The sequence below is a fragment of the Ascaphus truei genome, chromosome 3, assembly GCF_040206685.1.
Source record: "Ascaphus truei isolate aAscTru1 chromosome 3, aAscTru1.hap1, whole genome shotgun sequence".
Lineage (NCBI taxonomy): Eukaryota > Metazoa > Chordata > Amphibia > Anura > Ascaphidae > Ascaphus > Ascaphus truei.
Window position 1 is genome coordinate 356,132,718 of NC_134485.1, and position 24,030 is coordinate 356,156,747.

The window sequence follows — 24,030 nt, forward strand, 5'->3', positions numbered from 1 at the left end:
GCAACCATACAAGAGGAGTAAATGAGAAATGCCAATTTTCCTCAAACCTCTCTATTTTAGTTATTGACAAAAAAAGAACATTACCAAAACATTTGCAGTTTACCAAGATAGTTCATGCATTGCAATGGTGTTAATCTAAAGGATGGGCTAAACCAGGTCCTGGGGCAAGGCCATGTCAGAAACAACACTACCATTTAAACATCCTGGTGATTCTGGGACAGAACCATTACATATTTGATGAACCTTGGGTATTTTGTGAAGAAAGATCAGTGTGGTTACTCTCGGGGAGACGACCTGCTTCAGGTAAGCTTGAAAAACACAAAATACATAGGGGCATATGTATCAAATGTCACAAACTGGAAAGGAAATACGTATCATAAGGCGCCTAACATATAATTATATGTGAAAAGGATATAAACAGCCGAGCCTGGTAGATGTGCAGATCTCAAGGTGTCTCCAAATGAGGTAGTAGGTGCTTAAAAAGAATAAAAAAAAGTGCATAGCATAATACTGTATGATAAACATGACAAACAAAACATATAAAACATAACAAACAGCTGAGATATCAACAGGTGAACAATAAAATTAGCATTTAATAAAAAGACAAAATGACATATAAATGAAATATAAATGGTACATGAAAAAATAAATAAAAATGAAATGGGACAGACTGATATTCTGCTTCAATGGTAGAATTGCCCACTCACCAGATGGATGATAAGGGCAGGCAGTGGATATATTTGAGATTATCCCCTCTCCTCAGTGGCTAGATGCAGATGGACACGTTGTTCCTCTGTTTGTGAAGAGTTGCACACACCGGCTGATGTGTGGGCGGAACGCCCCTCTCAGTACACTACTCAGAGTGTGTAGCCAGCCCGTGAACGACAGCAGCAGATTCGCCAGAGATATGGCAATGATTTCTCAATCCATAATGGCAGATTCGGTAAACAGCAGTCAGTGGGGGGAAAGATAAATCAAAGATACAGCAGTATGATCAGCGTGACCACCCTACGCGTTTCAGAAGCGCTGCTTCCTTCCTCAGGGGTATGATAATTCTGTCCCAAAATGTCCTTTTTGTAGATGGTTGATTAAAAATGATTTAATTCACCTGGTAAGTCCCGCACTTGCAGGTAATGACGACCTGCTCTTGCGCAACAATATGTGGAAAATAAAAAACTCAGCTGTGTACCATTTATATTTCATTTATATATGTCATTGTATGTCTTTTTATTAAATGCTAATTTTATTGTTCACCTGTTGATATCTCAGCTGTTTGTTATACAGTATGTTTTGTTTGTCATGTTTATCATACAGTATTATGCTATGCACTTTTTTTATTCTTTTTAAGCACCTACTACTATTTATTTATTTTATTTATTTATACCTTATTTACTACCTTATTTGGAGACACCTTGAGATCTGCACATCTACCAGGCTCGGCTGTTTATATCCTTTTCACATATAATTATATGTTAGGCGCCTTATGATACGTATTTCCTTTCCATCTAGTCATTTTCTGACCAGGGGGTCAGAATTGTATCAGCGTCAGCCACTTATATATCTCTACTATATATATAAGGTTTAGTTTTTGTTAGTCACATATGTGTATATATTTATGTTATATGTTGAATTAGTCACCATACTTCCATCAGTCTAGTTAGCGCTACCTATCTTGTTTTTTGCTAAATGTCACAAACTGAAACATTTCTCAAAAACAGGTGTAAATTGCATCATTTTGACTCTGTTGGTGTATGAAGATGCTTTGCTCCCCTTTAACCAGTAAGCATTTTGGTGGGTAGTTAGAGGAGAAGTTTGGGGAGGAGATAGCATAATATTATGAGATGTATCAAAATGTGTACTTTATAACTGGGGTATTTATCTATCTATATCCCATAGATTGCTGTTTTTACTCTCTGTAGCAGAACTATTGCACCAACACAGGATACATTACATAGAAAACAGTAAGATCCTTTTTTTCATTGGACATACAGTACATTTGCTGCATTTACTCCACAGCACAGATCTGAGAAGTAGCGACTGGGCTGCCTTTAAAGTCAGGATTTGGTGTTTCACACACAGCTGCATCACAGCTTTGATTTTCTACCTCAATGATCTCTTCTTCTAGAGACTCTGTAATTGTTGGGTTATCTGTGCGTGGGATCTGTACTGCTATGGGGGTCTCTTCAGCTGCAGGATCCTCTGCTTCACCAGTGACCTCTTTCTGCACGTCTGTTTCATTAGTATTTAACTCGTCCTCTTCTCTGGGAGTTATAACTTTTTCCATAGACTCCATGACCTCCTCTCTAAGCTCATCTTCAGATTCTTCAAAATTACTGTTTGAAAGATTAAATATGAACAGAATTAAAATATTGAGAGCCACCAGTGACCACAGTGGGGGAGGGGATGTGTTTGTCTGCATGGGACAGGGGGTACATGCATCCCACTAAGAGCTTTTCTAACAGTGCAATATAATAAAGCAATTACAATGGAAAATTATATTTAAAAAATTGGTGCTGTAGTTTTAAAGCTTCTAAGCCACACGGGTTATTCATTAAACTGCTATAGTGCTGATCAGGGAACTATTGCATTCAATGTCCTATTGACTTACATGCAAGTTTAATTTTGACAGTGCCCCGATCAGCGCGCGCGGATTAATAATTAACCTCCATTAATCATGGAACATCCGTTTAAATGTCATATGAACCAACCAATATTACAACATACTTATTCCACACTTTGTCTAAAGTACATAAAGTAATCCTGCTTTTTAACAGGCCACATCAAATGTTTGTAGAGAAGCTGAAGGTAGCTTGAGAGGACTGAACATAATGTTTCCCAATGACATGGATGTACATGTTGAGGCCAGTATGGCTTTCTTTTTAAGCATTTATTGTAATCACCATTGTTGTTGTCCTAGTTTGGGTTGTCTCTAATCTGCATGCTTCCTTATGAAGGTGTGCGCTTCTGAATGGGAATAAAGGTTCACCAATGCTCTGTATTGGGCATTATTGCATCTTTTTTAGAATGGTTATAACCCTCCCCACACGGCTATTATCTTTCTGACTGTGCTGGAACAACAGAATATCTTGAGTCCTGCTAGAATTAATCTTTCAGTCAACAGCTATGATAACTTTAACACCCTGTTCCTCCTTTAACAGTTATGCTACTAATTGTACCCCTGGGTTTTTGTGACATTCTGAAACTTTTTTCACACTGAGATCATCCCATGAGAACTGTCATGTTAGGCCATTATTTGGTATTATAGTCTGCAATATTTATCTACACTTGTCCCTTTGACCAGAGTCACTTAAAGTTCCTTTTGGACATTTCTACTTATACCAACTCAACGGTGTCTTCTCTCTCTCTCGGTTTTATTTTAAAACTGAGTAGTAATTCATTACAGTAGTATGTTTGCCTGCCTGTCCTCCCATTACTTGCCCTTTTTCTGTCTTTAAAGGTAGTGCCATTGTTTCACATTTTTTCCAATATAATTATCTGTCTCTCACACACAGAGCCTGCCGCCTCTATATTAAAGTACCCTTTTGACACAAACAAGTCCGTTTCTGCCAACTGTCTTTATCTTAACAATTCTTACGTATCATCGTCATCAGATCTTGGTTCAAGACGCTCTTCATCCAAATCACCATCTGAAGCCATGTCTGTCTCTTCTAACCTCTCCTCTTCTGGGGGCCATTGCTTCAGTGTCCCATCTAACAGAAGGAAATGCAGTGAAATTGGAAAACCTCATTGACTACAATCTTACAAGAACCCAAATGATGTGATGCTTTCTGTTGGAATTTTGAACTGGCAGATAATGTTGTACTATTTAGCTAGTTGTTTATGACGAGCAACTATACACTAGAGTGGGGGTGCCCAACTCCAGTCTTCAAGCCCCCCTAACAGTTCAGGTTTTCAGGATATCCCAGCTCCAGCACAGATGGCTCAATCAGTCCCTGCTTCTGTGCCTCTGATTGAGCCACCTGTGCTGAAGCTGGGATATCCTGAAAACCTGACCTGTTGGGCAGGCTTGAGGACAGGAGTGGAGTACCCCTGCACTAAAGGATAGACGTATCTTCATAGTAACATAGTAGATGAGGTTGAAAAAAGACGTGTCCAAGTTCAACCTATGCTAAATTTAGACGACAGATACTTTATCCGATATCTATATTTGCAGTATATTGATCCAGAGGAAAGCAAACAAAAAAACCCAGTGTCCTCTCATCCAATGATATCTCTTAAGGGGAAAAATAAATTCCTTCCTGACTCCAAGAATTGCCAATCAGATTACTCCCTGGATCAACATCCTCATCATGTTTACTTATTTGGTATATCCCTGTATACCTTTCCTTTCTAAAAAGATGTCCAACCTTTTTTTGAACAAATTTATTGTATCTGCCATCACAGTCTCCATGGGTAATGAATTCCACATTTTAACTGCCCTTACTGAAAAGAACCATTTCCTTTGTTGCTGGTGAAATTTCCTTTTCTCCAACCTTAAGGGATGACCCGAGTCCTTTGTACCGTCCTTGGGATAAATAGTTATTTTGAAAGCTCCTTGTACTGTCCCCGAATATATTTGTATATAGTCATCATATCCCCTCTTTGACGCCACTTTTCTAATGTAAATAAATCTAATTTAGCTAGCCTCTCTTCTAAGTTAGATTTGTCCATCCCCTTTATTAATTTGGTGGCTCTTCTCTGTACTCTCTCTAGTTCCATAATGTCTTTTCTAAGGAGTGGTGCCCAAAATTGTACTCCATATTGAAGGCGTGGTCTTAATTATGCCCCATTATCTGCTCCTTCCTTTCTACGCCAATTTGGTTTAGTCTTTAGAAGTTTTGTAGTATTATCTGTATTTACTATGGGTGTCTCGCTGCTTGTCAAACTCGTAGTTGCCCCCATTCTACCTCCATAACACCTTGTTATTTCTTCATCTATTCTATATAGTTCGTTATCTGTTTCATTCCTCTCTCCCCTCCATCCTAGTTTAAAATCACCTTGAACCTTTTTAACATTCTCCCCCGTAGCACAGAAGATCCCTCTTCAATGAGGTGCAATCCATCCCTAGCATAAAGTTTGCACCTCTCAGAAAAGGATTCCCAGTGCTCTGAAAACCCCAAACCCTCCTTCTTACACCACTTTCTTAGGGATGTTAATGCATGGCTAATCTCTGACTGTCTCCCTGGGGTAGCGCATGGCACTGGTAGTATTTCAGAAAATACTATCTTGGAGGTCCTTGCCTTAAACTTCTGGTCTAGATCCCTGAAATAATTTTTTAGGACCCTCCATCTTTTTCTAACTTTGTCATTGGTGCCAACGTGTACCAAGACCAACGGGTCAATCCCAGCCCCTCCAAACAATCTGTCTATCCGATCCGCAATGTGCCGAACCTGAGCACCCAGGAGACAACAAACTGTTAGGTTCATGTGGTCAGGGCAATCTGTTGCCATGACCACATGAACCTATCTACCTTCCTAATAATGGAGTCCCCTACCACCACAATCTTTCTTGGTATCTGAGCATCCTGAGTCCCCTCTGTGGTGGAGGAACTATTCCCCTGGCTGCTAGAGGAATCAGTCTCCCCCAGCCTTGTCATTTCTGCCCCGACACTCCCAATATCTTCACTCAATATGGCAAATCTATTGGGATGGGTCAGCTCAGAACTGGCCTTCCTCTTCCTCTTGCCCCTGCTTCCCCTTCTAACTGTTACCCAGCTACCAACCTGCTCCTCACTAACAGCGCCACCGTCTGCACCTCTATGCGAAGCAAGAGCCTGCTCAGTGAGCACTAAACCCCTTTCAAGATTGTCAATGTCCCTCAATATTGCAAGTTTCCTCTTCAGAGCAGCAATCTCTGACTCTAAAGAGACAACCCGCTCACACAGGTATGCTCCTTGGAACAGCTGCTCCAAGTGCACATAGATGTGGCAAGATGTGCATTGAGTGGCATTTTCAATCCTGCTCATTCTAGCAACTATGAAATTTATAAGTACTAACAATAAACTGTACTTCACTATACTACTATACCTTGTTTAACCCCTTCCTTGTTCAAACCCCTTCTGGTTCTAACTGCACACTTAATACAACCAGCACTTGAAATTAACCAGTCACACAGATCAGGACACACAAGCTCCCTAGACTAGAATATGTTGAACCTTGTACACAATGTACCGCAGGTGATGGGCAAGCACTTAATTCATAAAATGATCCATGCATTTGTAAAGCCTCATGTCTGTCGCCTACAGTGCTCAAGAGACTTGAGTAGTATTGCTCAGTAGCACTGGGGGAGGTTAAAGAAGTATTCCTACCACACATGTCTTCAGCCTCTATCAGGGAATCATTCATGTCTGCCTCTCCCAAGGCCCTCAGCAATGTTCTAGGTTCCAGCTGCCTCCACTGCTTCCTGTTTCCTGGAATATCTCCAGCTGCTGCTTTCAAAAGAGTGATATGAAACAGAAACTATTACTCTTCTATAGGATTGTGCCACTTACACAAGCACAGGTTTAAAGCTTGAAATAGCTATGTGTGTTACCACAACAGTGTAACCTGTCTGGTCCTATGAGTATTGTTAATGTGACGTAAAGACAGTTATAATCAGAAATAATGTGCCTGTGCATATATAACCACAGCAATATTTTTAAGGAGTTTAAACTGGGTTATTGGTCTTCTTTTTTTTTTTTTTTTTTAACAAAAATCAGACTTAGTTTGTAAACATGGTAGGCTGAAACGGGGTTTCATTTCTCTTGCTGCTTTTTTCGTGTGATGCCATTCTGTGTTATGCAGGACCTCACATAGGTCTGCTGCTCTACTGACCAGTACTTTGGCAGTGAGGCGGAGGTGTAAGGGTTGAGGAAACAGTTGACATGTACCCCTCCCACTCTTAAAAAGAGTGGGCATGTACATTTAAGAGTTTGTAAAAAATAATAATTGTAACAATCATTACTGTAAAATGTTTACTTTTCAAAGGGTTTACTAGAAGTCATCGGGGGCAAGTAAAGATTGAATCCTTTATACGATTGCCCAGCATTGTGTATATAGTCAATTTATGGAATCCAAGTTTGTCTTTGGTTTGTTTCTGAGTTTTAGTTGTTTAGAGCCTCATTAAGCGTAGAATTGTCTGCTAATTAGAACAACCGGAGAATTATATTCTGTGTGAATAAACATGCCTTCTTCCTGAGTCCTCACTGATCTCAGATACATCACCGCTGGATTACCAAATATCCGTAACAATAAGTGGTGATTACATTTATAAATTAATATCATCTACACAAATACATTCAGTGGTCATTATCCACCGTCCATTTTGATCTCTGTTCCATTTATACAAAATGTTCCTTATTAGTTCTGGTTTCTTGCAGTTGCTGCTGTTTCCTCAGACTGCTTACACCCTCCAATGTTCTGAGCAGAAAGTTCTAAGAGTTCCATTGTGTTTTTCCTGATTAAATCAGTGGATGGGTTAATAAAATTCTTAATGCGTATTCATACTTCCTGTATTAACACATCACATGCATGCATACAATATAATTATTTTTTTATCACAAGGAACACATAACCTCTCCAATGATTTCTTACTAAGCTCTAGCTCTGCCATGGTATTACACACGGACGTGATGTCAGCAGCTGCTAGAAAATGAAGCAGCGTCTGAGGCGTTCCTGGTGTCCACTGTTTCCTGTGGTCCACTGATGTGTGATCTGACCTGCCATCAGACCTGCCATCATCTAAAAGACCAGAACAATAGTACAATATGGTGTTACTTCTGGTAGACATAGAATGACACCTAACTACATCATAGTGAGAACAGAAAAGTCTATGGTAAGATTCCTCTCATATAATGATATTATGCAGATGTGACCCATGTGGTCATGTATCGATCCTTAACCACACCAGTAATTTGTTGCTAATAATACAAATAGTTATTTCACCCACTTTCTTCATTCCCATCATCCCATGGAAAGGGTGCATTCTCAAAATAAAATCCTGATATATGCATACAAGCGTTCTCCAGTATAACTTCCCTGGAGTTAAAGATTCATTTACAGTATTGTGCATGTTCTTCGGTAGAGAGATATAGCACAGTTTAGGAAATATGTTAATTGATTGAAAAAGTTCTGGCCATTCTCTTTGCCATCATAATACATGCAGGGCTGCTTATAGAAAGCGCCATCTGATAGATAAGAAGAGTGCTGGAGAAGGAGGAAGCAAATAAGCAGTGCAAAGAGGGAAGGCAAACAGTCAATTATTTGTTGTTGCACAAAAAAAAGAGGATTAAAAAACAATTTCAGAAAGGCTACGCACACGATTGCCTTATGCACTAAGCAGCACCTTCTGGCACGGGAAGACACCATACAGCTCATTTATGTCTATGGCCTGTAAGGTGTCTTATGGCAGAAGACTGTTTAGTAACTATGAGCTTTTAGCCTTTCAATTATCTTATGTGAGCAGTTTAGCAAAAATATTTATTCTAAATGTCCTGGTTTACACGAGACACACGTCTGTAAAAAAAAGCACAAAAGGTCAGTATCAACTGTAGACTGCACAAGCTTAGTAAAGTTATGAAAACGACTACGTTTTCTGTTAAATACAGTATCACAAGTATTTTAACTCTGTCTACAGAGATTCCTGACCTATTTATATTTATCTACAGAGAGCTATGCAACTCTGGACTGTCCTGGGCAATCTGGGACACTTGGTATGTTTATTCATGGATATGGACACACGTTTGATAAAGTCGGTTTCTTGCTATTCCTGGAAGGGCATGCAACGTGAGGTTAATACTATCCCAGACATGGCAGCTAAATCAACACATTAATTATGTGGTGTAAAATAATGGTAAGAGGAGACATACCATTGTGTCAATAAGCCTCGCCACTAACACCCCTTATTATGCTATATAAGTTTACGCTATAACAACTACTACCCTTTGTACTACAACAGTAGGTAGCATATTTGCAAAATAACTATTTTTACTATTTCTATTCCTATTTTTACACTTTAGTACCTGCTTGATAAATAGCCACCTTCTAAAAATTGAGCAACTTTCCAAAACTTGTACTTTTCTGTGCAGCGTTTCAAGATGTTTAGTTCCTGATTTCACTCAAGTATACTCCTATTTGTATAGAACAATAAGTGACTAAACCATTGCCTTGTACCTGAATCCCCATGTAAGACTCTTTCACTGTGATCTTTGCACACTTTACGCCAGTCTGTATCCTCTAGTTTCTTCCCATGCTCAAATGTCAAAGTATCATTAAGTAGATCATTTTCCTGAAACAAACACAACAATAATACAATAATACTAACTATTTGTTACCAACCAAATAAAACATTTCCTGCTGGCAGCATATTTCCCTTTCTCCCTACTCTACCTTCCATTCAACTCTTCTACCAGATCTATCCATTGATGACATTGGTGACATTCTCCCATCCTTCTCATTTTTTTTAACTTGGTTCTCTCACGAGTCATTTAATACACAAAGGGTTGATAGGAGTCTCCCAGGTGGTTATATGCTTTTTGATCAGCTTGGCATTGATAAAATGTTCTGGTTTCATGGTAGCACAATGGTTTCATATGGCCTATAGCAGTGGTTTTCAATCTCTTGAAGGGGCAATCCCATGTGTTATGCAAAACATTTTTGTTAAACCTTTTTATAAATGCATTTGACTTCCTTAGAAATATTACATTTATCAATACTGCTGATAAAAATCAATATGACTACAAAAGTGTCTATCTTTATTATGAAAAATGTTTTTAAAAAAAATACTAAATTTTGCCTGTTGTTCACCTCAAGTTATCTGTTAATAAAGTTAATCAAAACTTCCTGGCACCCTCTATCCTTATTTCACTTATCAACAGCCTGCACGGGTTTCCAGCACCCTGAGAACAAGGTAACGCTGAGCATCTGTTACACATACTTTGGGACTATTTTGGTGTGACCCTTTTCCTTAGCCGAGGGGGAAGGGGTGCAGGATAGAGGTGTTACATAATTTCCAACATTATAGTGTAACATTTGAAAAAAAAAAAAAAAAAATCATTACAGTATTAAGTCACATTTAAAAATATGGCACAATAAATGATTAGGTTTTCAATTTGTTCTCAGGTTTAAACTTGTACATAACATATCATTTACCAGTCAAAGGGTGGTTTGGGGGAAACAAACTAAGCTTGTTTTTTTAATTCAGGCTTCACGAGAGCACAAAGGGCAATACAAGGAATAAAGAAAGGTTATGTCAGATATTGTAGTGCTTGTACAGGATGAAGAAATTACTCACTAACAAAAATGAATGTGTTAACAGCATTTAATAGATCAGGGCAGAATTCCATCCTGCTTTTTTTCCCATCATAAAGGTTTTTATTTTAAAGTTTTATAGGGATACAGAAATAAATAAATGGGAGAGGGGAGGTACACAAAATAGAACCAAACTTTCACATTAGGGAGAGGGAGATGTCGGAGGGGGGGGGGGGGTGAATTCTGCCGATTTCATAGGTGTACAAGACAACAATTCTGTAGTTTTACTTTTATATAACATGGTAGGTATAAATACAAAGAGTTGTTTGTACACAACAATATAAACTTGGTGACTCAACACAGCACAATTGCTTATAGGTCCATGGAAGACATGTCAAACGTAGAATGTTCCCATTTCAAAACCCACAGGTTGCAAGTCGCCATATATTTGTTTGAGGAATCATCTGTCCAGACCGTGAGTTTCTCTATGGCGATAATATTCCATACCCTTGTAATGATTACAGTGAGACTAGGGGAAGGCCCTTTCGAAGCTGCCACAATGGCACACCTGGTCGCTGAAAAAATATGATTGATAAGCTTCCCCTATCTACAGTTATCCCAATAGGACTTTTATGTCGGCTGACTAGACGTCCCGCTTTAGTCGGGCAGTTCCGTGTTTTTAGCCGTTTGTTCCGGGTCCCGACTTTTTTGGCCACTATATCAGTTTTTATCGGGACAAATATGGTCACTCTACTTTTATGTAAAAGTGCATCCCATAGTGAGGGGTTAAGTGTCCCTAGAGTGTCTACAAGAAATCCATACACCTCTGTCCAGAGATTTTTTTTTATTACTGGGCACTGCCACCATATGTGAAAAAAGGTCCCTCTCTGTGTACATCCCCAGAAGCACAGGGGGGGCGGGGGGGAGTTTGTTTATGATATTTATGTATACGATATGGGGTCAAGTACCACCTGTATAGGAATTTGTAACTGTGTTCCTTCACCAATTTAGTGAAATTCTCGAGATAGTATCCCAAATTTCTGCCCATTCCTGTATTTCTGATTGTTCTCCTAAATCTTCCTCCCATTGTATAATATGCAACCTCTCTGTATCTCCTGTACTGGGCAAGAGCCCAGGGGAGTGATAGAGGTAGTAGGGTGCCATTGATAGCCACATTGGCAATCTGTGCCCCTGTTGAGGGCATAGATAACCACAGTGCCAATCAATGGATTTATTGTATTGCAATGTGTATTTTATTTAATAGTTTTTGCATCACAAAATGTGCAAAAGCGCTATTAGCCATATTTGGCCGCATCACGACCGCACTTGGGCCGCGGACCACCTGCTCCAAGTGCCACACAGGGTGAAGATGAATCGTGCTACATCTGTAATATGGTTTGCTGTGTGTTTGTGAGGATTGGGGAGTCACACGGCCTTTGGCGCACTCCCCGCTTACCTCCCTCCACGACCATGGCTCCTCTCTCTCCCACGCAGGTCGTCTGCCACGGCTCCACCTCTGGGTTCAGCTCCCGCACAGGGCGCGCATGCGCATCACCGCCGCAGGCTCCTCCGTGCACTCGCCTTCACCTTCTGCCGTGTCAGGTGGCTCCTGCTGCACCACCACACACGCGCCCGCCCCAAACTAAATAGCGCTAATCACAGGCACACGTGGCCACATGCATGGAAGCGTGCTCTAGCCATGAACCCCTGCTTCCCTACTCAGAGGTTCACCTTGCACCTGCACTCTGCCTACCACAGCCCCTGCTGGATACACCCCCCACGCTGCAGGTTCCTCATTGGACTTCCTCGCCTACTTATGCTCAGCTGCTGCACTGGCAAATTGGCTGAGCATAGAACCAGTTGCTTTGTTCTTACCTCTCTCTGCCTCCACAGTCTTGTCTTGCTCTTTCTGTGTACCGACCCAGCTTTCCACGACGATCCGCACCTCTCCAGACCTGACCTTGGCATTCGGACAAACGACTATTCTACTCTCTCCAAACCTGACCTCGGCAACCGGACAACGACGACTCTACCCTCTCCAAACCCGAACACGGCTAATAGTACCTGCAACGTTCTGCACCTCTCCTACTCTGACCCCGGCAAGTATATCGACCACCCGTACCTCTCCAACCCTGACCCTGCTACCCCAACCAAATCTACAATCCAGACGCGCCCTCGTGGCTGTGGGTGGTGTTATATCCTTTCCCACCTCAGCACCGTGGTCCCATCTTGTTTCTGGTGAGCACAGCGTGACAGTATTCCATTCTGATCTTTCTGATTTTTAAATGTCAATTTTTATCGCATTTTTTTTTTTTTTTTTTTTATACCAAAAATGGGATTTGGGATTTAATTAATATTGCTACTCCATTTTTTTTTCTCTACTGATGAACTAAGTATACCTGTGGATATCGCTTGTCAAAATATTTTGGGAAGGACTGTGTGCTAAAATGCATGCTATCTTTCTTTTCTTGGGACAGTTGAGTCCTCTCACATTAAGTGAAATAATAAAAATTCCCTTATCTACCATAAGGTGTCATATTTGCCCAGTTGTGACAGAGAATATGGGAAAGCAACCCACATATCCAATATCTTGTACCAGGGGGGAGCGTTCCTATAAGTATTGCATCGTGCAATATCAACGGAGGGGAAGGAGGGTGCATTTTCTGACGCAACCGCTCCAGAGTGGAATCACTACACCCGAGGCGAGCTGGGCAAAGTACAACTATAGTCTGTCAGTTTGGTCTCTTATATTGCGGCCTAATAGGCCTAACCCTTACAAACAACATCTCAACAAAAACATTATTAAGTCACATTTTAACAAAAGGATATTCCTCCTCTTGTGGTCTCGAGGGGAGTGGGGTGACCTCTCCCAGATTTTCCGCTTTGTTCACTGTTTGGGGGTCCATTATGTTTTGACTTTTGTTAAGCCTCTTGTTTTGAAAAGTTCAAGTACACAGTCCCTCAAACACAAATCTATCCATCTGTTTGCCTTATTCAGCTGTGGTCTCGAGATGGTACTTGTTTTCAATAGTTCGCTAATTGTACCAACCCCTGCGGCTCCGAGTCGCCTGTCTTTCAAAGTCCTCAGGAGGGGCTTTTCAACATTTTTAAATTAACAGAACACATGTAGCTGTGGGATCTTCAGGTCTGTGTCCAGGTTCTTTCAGAGGCGTTAGAAGCTTGTGGTCTTCTCTACATGGTTCCCTCTGTGTCGAAACTCTGGTCTAGGCCTAATCCTCTAATTACATCATCTGCTTCGGATACATTTCTGTCCGTCAGTACCTTGCCTCCCTGCCACACCATTAAATGAAAGGGTAATCCCCAGCCATATTTTACTCCTTTTGTTCTAAGATGTGAAGTGGCCGGTTTTAGCTCTCTTCTGTGTGCCAGAGTAGTTGGGGAGGGGTCTGGATAAATTTCCAGAGTTGCTCCCTCAAATTCTATACGGTCTGATTGTCTGGCTGCTTTGAGGAGATCTTCCTTCACCCTGTAGTAGTGAAATCTTAGAATTGTGTCCCGTGGTCTGTCAGTGTACTTATGGGTCCACTGTAAAGCTCTATGTGCTCTATTCATGTGATACATATCTGTATCTGGGATTAATTTGGAGAAGGTCCTGTGAAGGTAGGTACTTTATCTAGGGAGTCACGGATCCTAATGTTGTTTCTCCTGGAACGATTCCCTAAATCTTCATTCTTGCCCTGCAGTTCTGTTATCAATTCCTGGGACTGCTTAACTGCTTGTGTGAGAGCCTTATATTCCTCCACTAGGTTATCTGTTTTGGTTTGTAAGGTGTCTGTCTAGTCACCGAATGCTGAGATCTCCCTTTGTGTTTCTTTCAGTGCTGCTATCAGTCCATTTTGGAACATTGCCTCAATGTTTGCATATAAATCTTTGAGTTTTGCTGTTTTTAGAGCAGGGACGATGTCTTGGAGTGTAGCCGAGTCAGACTCACCCTTGCTAAGATGGCCGCCGGTCTCCCTCCACTCACACGGTCCTTCCCTCTTGCGGAAGAAATACGCTGCTTCCAGGGGAGTAGATTTTCAACTTTTTGGGTCCCCTGGCTGTTTCATGCTTTGTTGTGCCTACTGGTGCTTAAGATCATTTTTAAGTGCCTGCTTTGTCCCAGCAACACACTGGGAGCTCTCTCTTTAGCTTCCTCCTCTGGTTGGATCGCGCATGCGCCTCACTCCTTTAAATCTAAAATAAGTACTTCCAGAATTCTACTAGTATGAGGAGGTGATGAAAATCCCAAAATGCTACTGCTGCCTTATTCTTCACTTTGCCCAATAACCACAACCACTTTCCTATGGCCAAACAGTGTTGTGTCTATATTATTTGAAGATAATAATTTATTCTGATTATATCCATGACCCCATCTGTTTGTCCATCCCTAAACTACTCCAAACAGTTGAACAGAACCTAATATATTATGTATCATGCAAAAATATATTGAGAGACTGTACAGTAGATATTACACAAAGCATGTTTAAGTAGTTGTCCTACCTCTTCATCATGTCTGGTACTTTCCTCTGCAACAGGTCCATGTAAATTTATCTCAAACTTTACTCCGCCCTACAAAATAATAGAAACATTATCGTTCACAGTTCTGAATGACATAATGTCATATACTATTTATGAGTATGTGATACATTTAGGAATTCTGCATACTGAGAGGTGTGTAAAAGGTAGCAAAGGTAGCAAAAGTGGTTGCCTTGGGCCCCGCACCTTCGGGGGGGTGGGGGGGGCACGCTCCCTCCTCCTGTTGTTGCCGGGATCTAAATTCCGCCAGACAGAGGGGAGAGCGCCGAGAGATGGGGAGTCCCCGAATCGGAGCCGGACTGCACCACTGCTCACCCCAAGGTAGGGGCAGGAAAGTGTGTGGGGGGTGGGAGGGGGTGGTGTTGTAAGAGGTAGCAGGGGGGGGAGGTGCGTGTGTGTGTGCACAGGGGGGTCTTACTATATGCGGAGCGGCCTTACTTCTGCAGCGTCGCATTGTTATTGCAATGCAACGGCACATGGTGATGCGTTGCCATGACAACACGACATTACATTCTGTCATGACGCCGTGGCACTGCTGGAGGAGGGGCCCCGCTGCCAGCATCCCGCTGCCAGCATGCCGCCAAAGGTAAGGCCAGCCTTAGGCTACGCTTAAAATGCCGGCGACGCGACGGTCTGGCTACGGTCGCTGGAAAAATCAAATAGAGATGGCTTCCAGCGATCGCGACCAAACCGTCGTGTCGTGCTTACTATAACCGCACGCGACGGCGGCAATGCATTTGTTTTGTGGCGACGTCGCGCCGCTGTCGCCGTTACTAAAAGCGCAGCCTTAGGCTGTTACTGTGTTTAGTACTTGCACTTGTGTTTTCATCCAGTACACACTAATACGAATACTGAGGAGGACATGTGGGAATCGTCAAATATGAAGCACTTAAATCCACAGAATTGCCTAATATGGTGCAGGAAATAGTTAATATTTTGGGACTCGTTCCTTTACCTCTGAAGTGAACGGTGCTGAGATATGTAGACTAGAAATTCAGGTAAATATCTTTTAATGAAATATTTTAAAAATGAAACAGCTATAGCAGTGTTTATTCCATATTGTCTAGACCAAGTTGGGAAGTACACCCACAATTATTCACCGCTGTTTTCATGAAGGCTACCAACATTTGATGGTCTCCAAATAATATATTTGTTTAAATGCAATTAATTTTGCAAACAAAAACTCAGGACAGAAGTAAGGCCTTGTACATAGTAGGCGCATGCGCACGACGTCACGCTCGCCTGCTGCACAGGCGATCCTGGGTCTGGAGGTGGAGACGTGACCAAGGGCAGCTCTATTTCAATGTTTGGGGGCATGCCCGTGACGTCACATGAGTGGTTCGCCCTGATTGGCTGAACCGCGCACGTAACCCAGTCGTCGCAAGACAAAAATCAAAAGATTTTGTCTCGCAAAAAATCGGTCGCGCCATTGCGCTCGTGCTCTATGGCCGTGCGCATTGCCTTACAGAATTTTGTGTGTGGAGCGCGGTCGTGGTAACTATGGTAACTATGGACAGCTTAGAAGCTGTGATTGAGCTAGAGTCCTGTGCCTGGGTGCCCCTTGTGCAATCAAGCTTTAGAGAGTTAACAGCGCTGTAAATATATTAATGCAGAAAACAATGTATGCGCAACAACTAAGGCCAGGTGCATCATTCACAGTGTTTCAAACAAATGATAATTATAGTGAAGGATTATCCTTTTATCCCTGGCCCTTTTAAGGTGATGTACCATGGAAGTGATCCAGGAATAAACTATTTTCTATACATTGCCTTGAATTTCCCCTTTCATCCTGCTCACATTCATAGTTAAATGCCAAAGAGGTCTGAAGGCTATTATTAACAACCTCTTTGTTGAACCAAAGCCTTTACAATTCCCATTTCTCCCATGATCCCTAACAAGTTGTTTTTCTTCCTTTAGGAAAGTCTACGGGAGTTCTATGCTCCTCATTACTCAATGGCTAACCTACCTTGAAGTATATACAGTGCTAGGCACAGCCTAAATGTTTATTCTACCAGAAATAAGAGGTACAGTACTGCTCTACATCTCTATAATCTGCTAGTCACATGTATCCTAGACTAATATTCACTTTACTTTCACAGACCACACATACCTTGATTTTATACTTATTTTCCAGTGCTTTTCGTTCTTGTCTGTTTTTCATGTAGATTTCATTTACATTATGATTAAACTCCTTAAGTGCAAAAAACAAAACAAAAACACAATAAATAGGATATAAATAACTGGCGATACATACTGTAGCACTCAGTGTGGAAGCCGACATGTATAATAAGAAAAACAACAACAGTCAAATACTATGAATTTGAGCAATGTCATAAGAACATAAACAATCCAATCATGTACCTACAAACATGTCATATACTGTATCATGCCAGTCCTGTAGTGACTATAAATCCTCTGAAGGTTCTTGATGTTTCTCTCACCACATGGAAATGAAAAACCAAAAACCAATCATAGTGTATTACTGTATAAGAAATAAACTATAAACTAAAAAACAAAACATACAGCACAATAAAATTAAAACAACTATACTAACATTAAACACCTGCAAATGGCCTGCTATAAAAACTGGTTTAATAAAAAGTGACAAACACATATACGTAACAAAGACTGCTGTCCGGATGGGCAAAATTGAAGCCCTACTCACAAGAAGTCAATTGGATATAGGCACAGCAGCTTATGTCTCTACAGATGGTATCCGCTTTCGGGGTTGGAATCCCCACTGGTAAGGGACCGTTCCCCGACTGTGTGGCCCACTGCTGAGACAAAGTTCGCCGCTGATGTTTCACCTTCGCGCGTCTTCCCGCGTGCAGGCTGTGCACTCCTATGCACACCGGTGCGCGCACGTATGGAGGGTTTTTAGCTCAATGCTACGTGCAACCCAGCAGTGTCTATGCTGCGCGCGCAACAGCGGAACAGCGGAAAGGCAGACCCGTACACCAGACTCCAAGTGAGAGTCCCGATCTCCAGATTGGCAATCAGCAGTCTCTAGTTACCCACAACCCTACGCGTTTCGTGAGAGTACCTCACTTCCTCAGGGGCATGTTCCGCTGTTGCGCGCGCAGCATAGGCACTGCTGGGTTGCACGTAGCATTGAGCTACTACCCCTCCATACGTGCGCGCACTGGTGTGCGTAGGAGTGCACGGCCTGCACACGGGACGACACAAGAAGGTGAAACATCAGCGGCGAACTTTGTCTCAGCAGTGGGCCACACAGTCGGGGAACGGTCCCTTACCGGTGGGGATTCCAACCCTGAAAGCGGATACCATCTGTAGAGACATAAGCTGCTGTGCCTATATCCAATTGACTTCTTGTGAGTAGGGCTTCAATTTTGCCCATCCGGACAGCAGTCTTTGTTACGTATATGTGTATGTCACTTTTTATTACACCAGTTTTTATAGCAGGCCATTTGCAGGTGTTTAATGTTAGTATAGTTGTTTTAATTTTATTGTGCTGTATGTTTTGTTTTTTAGTTTATAGTTTATTTCTTATACAGTAATACACTGATTGTTTTTTCGTTTTTCATTTCCATGTGGTGAGACAAACATCAAGAACCTTCAGAGGATTTATAGTCACTACAGGACTGGTTCATACCTATGGTCAGGACTATCACTGTTTCATTAAGTGTGTGAGGCGCCGGATTTCTCTTTTTTCTGTATTTATTGTATGTATAGTTTATCTATAATTGTTCCTGGCTGCCCCCCTAATTTTTAGGCACTGAGTAATCACTCTGTAGAGTGTATATCACCCTACTTTTATTAGCATTAGCGCTGTAGCACTTACACCTTTTTTTCATACTGTATCATGAATAATATGAGTTGTACAAATTACAGCTACAATGTTCTTTCCCACTGGTAAATTAGACCGATGATTTTGAAATATGGCCATTATATTTGCATATAAATATCTTTGTGAATAAGGTGCTAGTCAGAAAATAATGTCCGTTCCCGTTTTAGGTAACATCACGTTATTTGCCCTGATTTAACAGAGCTTAGTTTATCTGACCCTAGGAAGCTATCAAGGTTTTCTGGAGAAATTAAGTTATTAATGCAAGTAGAGGAAATAAGTCAGAGGAAAGGCAATTATACAACATGACGTAAATCCGTTTTTCATGGCGGGAGAAGATTGGAGTCCCATTCATTTGAATGGACCTGAGCTTTTGTACAGCACTGGGAAACGGCATCACGGCATAATGAGCATGGGTCAAAAAGAGAAAGATACATTGTAACAATGATCATGAGACAAGTGCAGATTGGCCCATTGGGACAATGGGCAAATGCTAGGTGGGCCGGTGGGTCCATGGGCCGGTGCCACAAGATTCCCACAGCACGCCTGTGCTGCGCTATGCATCGCTATTACAGAGGCCCTGTTTTCTTCCCTACAGCAATTAGACTGATTGCCGGGGAGAGAGTGGGGCCTCTGTCAGAGAGCAGCCTTTCTCCATCGAGGTCGCTGCGTCATTTGATGCGATATCACATGGCGACACATTGCCATGACAATGGGCCATCACGTGACGCAGTGACGTCATGGAAGAAGTGCCGTCAGTTATGTGAAATGCCCGGGCCACATTTCACCTCCAATCCCCCATGTCATGAGAATTAGAGTAGAATAAAAGTGAGGTAGACAGTGTGTGGGAATTAGTAACTACAGATCGGAGACTCATTTAATGGTTATCTCAAATCAGACCAATTAGAATAGTTTGCGCTAAACATTTAAAATGTGTAAGCAATCAAAAAGCATTCAGCTACTTTGTAATTCATTCAACCAAGACATCTTCTGTAAGTTCACACACACCTAGAGAAGAAAGATGTGTAAAGCAGACTCTGAGTGGTAGGCAGTCGCAGGTTAGTCTTTCTAGCAGTACAAGGAGGCCCAGGTTCTCTGGTCACATTCTCAGCAAAGTAGTGGATGACTGGGATCAAACGGATGACCATGGCCAGTCTGTCACTAAATAAGTCATCTATCTACTGTAATATAGATAAGGATCACAACACAAGTTTATCCCAAGCTAATTAAAGCAGACAAGTCTACGCCATGTTACCTCAACAGGTTCCTGTTTGTTAGGTTGATCACCGTGGGAAGATTCTTCTCCATTGTCGCCTTGTTTCACAAGGTATGTTACTTCTTTAACCTTAGGAGCTTCCTGTGAAGGATCATATAATAATTCACTAAAATGGTGGTCTGTGCTGTATATAAATATATATATATATATATATATTTATATACGTCTCTAGGTCATGGAATAGTGCAGCTAGTGGACTTTTCAGCGTGCAGGAGGGTAAAGTCCTCTGTAGAAGCTTGCTACAGCTGCAACTAATTGAGCAGGCTGGACTCCTGATTGCAGAGGGAGTTAAGTCAGGAAATGGCTTGCTCAGAGAGAGACTGCTTTTCCCCAGAGAAAGGGGGAGAAAGAATTCTCCCCAGCTAGGATGAAGCTGGCACAGTCCCCTAGACCCGCTGGACGGTAGTCGCGGAGTCTGCTGGGACTGACCGGGTCTTAATCCCAGAAAGAAGAATGAAGGATGTGAGATTGCGCTGAAGCAGGGATGTCCTGTCCATAACATGTGAACTACAGAGAATAGGGATTCAGGGGTCCAGAGGGAATTACCTGGAGCCCCAACAGAAACAGATAAGAGATAAACACTATATTGATGTGCAGAGACTGTGTATATTGTTTACAGATAACAGTATATGTTTTAAGCCGACAAGCAGCTTAGCTGCCGGCTACCGTTAGAGAGGGCAGCTGCTGCGGTGTAGTTAGATTCCTATGATGGAGTAGGTGTTATTTTTAGGATTTGTTTTGACTTAAGGGATGGTGGGCGTATTAGTGTATAATGTAACCCTGTAAATAAACCCCATGTAGAGAAATACAATGTTTCCGGCCTTAATCTGGGATTAAAAGATAATGCAACGTGATGTAGACATCAATATATATATATATATATATATATATATATATATATATATATATATATATATATATATATATATATATATATATATATATATATATATATATATATATATATATATATATATATATATATATATATATATATATATATATATATATACAGTGGTTGACAAATCACCAAAAAAATCTACTCGCCACACAAAAAAAATCTACTCGCCACCTAGTACCAAACGTGTGCTGCTTGGGCCAATATTTACTCGCCCGGGGGTTAAATCCACTCGCCCGGGGCGAGCAAATGTATAGGTTTGGCGAACACTGTGTATGTATATATATATATATATATATATATATATATATATATACATACATGTATATATATATATATGTATATATATAACATTTATCTTTGTACATTTATATACATAAAAGTATTTATAAATGTAAATAGATTTGTGGCTCTATGCCTGTAAAAAAACAAAACCCCATTACCTAGAGATGTGCCAATGTGTTTAACCCTTTGAAGTCCACAGCCCCTATGTGTGTGTGTGTGTGTGTGTGTGTGTGTGTGTGTGTGTGTGTGTGTGTGTGTGTGTGTGTGTGTGTGTGTATATATATATATATATATATATATATATATATATATATACATATACATATATACATATATATATATACACATATATATATATATACACATACATATATATATATACATACATATATATATATATATATATATGTATATATATATATATATATATATATGTATATGTATATATATATATATATATATATATATATATATGTATATATATATGTATATATATATATATATATATATATATGTATATATATATGTATATATATATATATATATATATATATATACACACACACACACACACACACACACACACACACACACACACACACACACACACACACACACACACACACACACACACACACATAGGGGCTGTGGACTTCAAAGGGTTAAACACATTGGCACATCTCTAGGTAATGGGGTTTTGTTTTTTTACAGGCATAGAGCCACAAATCTATTTACATTTATAAATACTTTTATGTATATAAATGTACAAAGATAAATGTCCCATGTTTCCTAACCTTCTAATCCTTTACTAGCAAATGAGGTCTAGAATAAAGGAGCTAGAGAAAGTCTATTACAAGTTTAGAAAATGTACCTGGCGTGCACCTGCTCTGACTTTATTCTCCCTAACTTCACTGTGATACTGCTGGCGAATGAGCTCCAGCTGTCTCAGGTACTCCTGCCACACAAAGACACAAATGGGAAACAATAGTGAATTCTACACTCAGTATTATCTTGGAGATCACAAAGCTTGCGAGGTGAAAAGTAGATTTGGTCATTCAACTCATTGGTTGCATGCACGTGGATTCACGAGACCATGTTGCTATGTAAATTGCTGCTTTTTTTCCACGGAAACTCCTTAACACAATGAGTTAATGGCAGTTTTATGCCATTCAGGTATTAAATCGGTTAATGTATATAATAAAAGAGGGGGAGGGGAGAGGAAGGAAAGAGAAAGGGGGAACAGAGAGGGAGGGAGGGAGAAAAAGGGGGGGAGGAGAGAGAAAGGAGAGAGAAAGGGGGTGGGGGGTGATGGAGGGATAAAGAGGGTGAGGGAAGGGCAGAGAGAGTGCAGGTGAGGGAGGATGAGAGTGGGTGAATGGGGGTTAGGGGGTGAATGGGGGTTAGGGGGTGAATGGGGGTTAGGGGGTGAAGGAGGGAGAGAGGGGTTTCTATATACCGTAATAACCTTATACTGTATGCTGCAATTATTGATATTTCACCGTACCTGTTCTCTATCCTGATTATTTCTGAGAAGTTGCTTTTGCAGGAAACTATTTATTTGCTGCTCAGGCTTTATTTCCTGCCTTGCAACCAGCATCGGGTTATTATAGTGGTCGGCAGTGGAGGGGCGCAGGCCCTACACATAAGGAAAAGGCTACATTGGGATATGCAAAGACAACTCAGCCTTGGAACAGGAAAAGAAAATCCACAGAAGAAAAAAACATGAAAAAGGTGATTTAGGAAGAAAAGCAAAAATAGAGCGAGGATCGGTAAGCAAAGAAAAGAGGATGCTGGGTAATTGGAGATGGGTATACATGAACATGGAAAGGGTAGAAAAGTGACAGATGGGTCTGCAAAGTGGGAGAAAAAGAAAAGCGTGGAGATCAAGGGGTAGGGATGGTGGCAGACACGGAGCTGTAAACTTTATTTCTTTTTACATTCTTTGAAAAACATGTGTGAATTTTGCTTGTATTTTGGCAGAGACGGAAAGAGAGATGGCTCTATGATGCTATGAAGTGTTCTGCCCTGTACTGAAGAAGCGTTCAGTCCTATTTAAATGAATTTTGATTAAAATGATCTCCAGCATAAGGGCCGTTCTATACAGCATGCGGCCACGCGTGCCTATGCGAACGCGCGTGCACGTGCCGCATGCTTTTTGTATGTATACTGTGTGAGTATACAGTTTTGAGTATACAGTGTTTGTGTGTGTATGTATGTGTAATTTATTATTTATTAAAAAAAAAAACATTGGTAGAAATAATATATTAAATTTGTGTAGACACACAAATACATACATACACACATACATACATATATACACACACACACACACACACACACACACACACACACACACACACACACACACACACACACACACACACATATTCAGAGCCGGTAGTGGCGCGAAAAGATGAATTTCCTCATCTTCGCCGCTGTCTGTCGGCTCCCCTCTCCCTGACGTGCGCGCGCGCGGCCCTTGTATAGAAAGGCTGACTGACGTCAGCCAACTAAAATTCCGCGCGCGCGCACGGCGTAGCACGCGCCCGGCACTATAGAACGTGCCTTAGGGAGACAACTTCACAGCGTATCACTGAGGGGCCCTAGTTCCACTTGGTTGACTCCTTGTGTCTTCTTTGTTCACTAATAAACAAAACTGTTCTTGCTATTGTAACGGGTATTCCCCCCCCCCCCAATCTCACATTGGCCCGGGTAGTCTAACCAGTCCCCATTACATGTTCGTGTCTGGTGGTGCACCTGTAGGCAACAGGGCTCCTGAGTCTCCCGCTTGATGGTATTAGGGGATGTCATCCAGACAGGCAACTGAGGTAGTGTGTGCGAGTCCTACCTATATCCAGTGCAGCGCCTCCACCTCATCAGGATCTGTGCTTCCGCAGGGAGATGGTCCTGGTGAGGAACTCCTTCTTGGTGGTGCCATCCACTGCTGAGTAACTTCACACTCACACAGTGGAGGTATATTCGAACAGGGCATCTTTATTGA

The 24,030-nt window shown here is 41.3% G+C and overlaps 1 protein-coding gene across 4 annotated transcripts in view; it reads right to left on the reverse strand.

The window, feature by feature from the left end:
* Positions 1–594: 594 nt before the first annotated feature.
* Positions 595–24,030, reverse strand: part of NEK5 (NIMA related kinase 5) — a 64,982-nt gene continuing 41,546 nt past the window's right edge. For 3 of the 4 annotated variants that reach the window (XM_075592009.1, XM_075592006.1, XM_075592007.1), the window contains exons 14-23: positions 22,534–22,665; positions 21,901–21,984; positions 19,826–19,927; positions 16,876–16,956; positions 14,730–14,798; positions 9,150–9,264; positions 7,572–7,718; positions 6,308–6,430; positions 3,596–3,710; positions 595–2,333 (exon numbers count right to left, since the gene is read on the reverse strand). In XM_075592009.1, coding sequence (XP_075448124.1) covers positions 2,006–2,333; positions 3,596–3,710; positions 6,308–6,430; positions 7,572–7,718; positions 9,150–9,264; positions 14,730–14,798; positions 16,876–16,956; positions 19,826–19,927; positions 21,901–21,984; positions 22,534–22,665 — 1,296 coding nt within the window. In that variant the 3' untranslated portion in view covers positions 595–2,005. The remainder of the gene's footprint in view (positions 2,334–3,595; positions 3,711–6,307; positions 6,431–7,571; positions 7,719–9,149; positions 9,265–14,729; positions 14,799–16,875; positions 16,957–19,825; positions 19,928–21,900; positions 21,985–22,533; positions 22,666–24,030) is intronic. The other variant, XM_075592008.1, reaches the window with a different exon arrangement.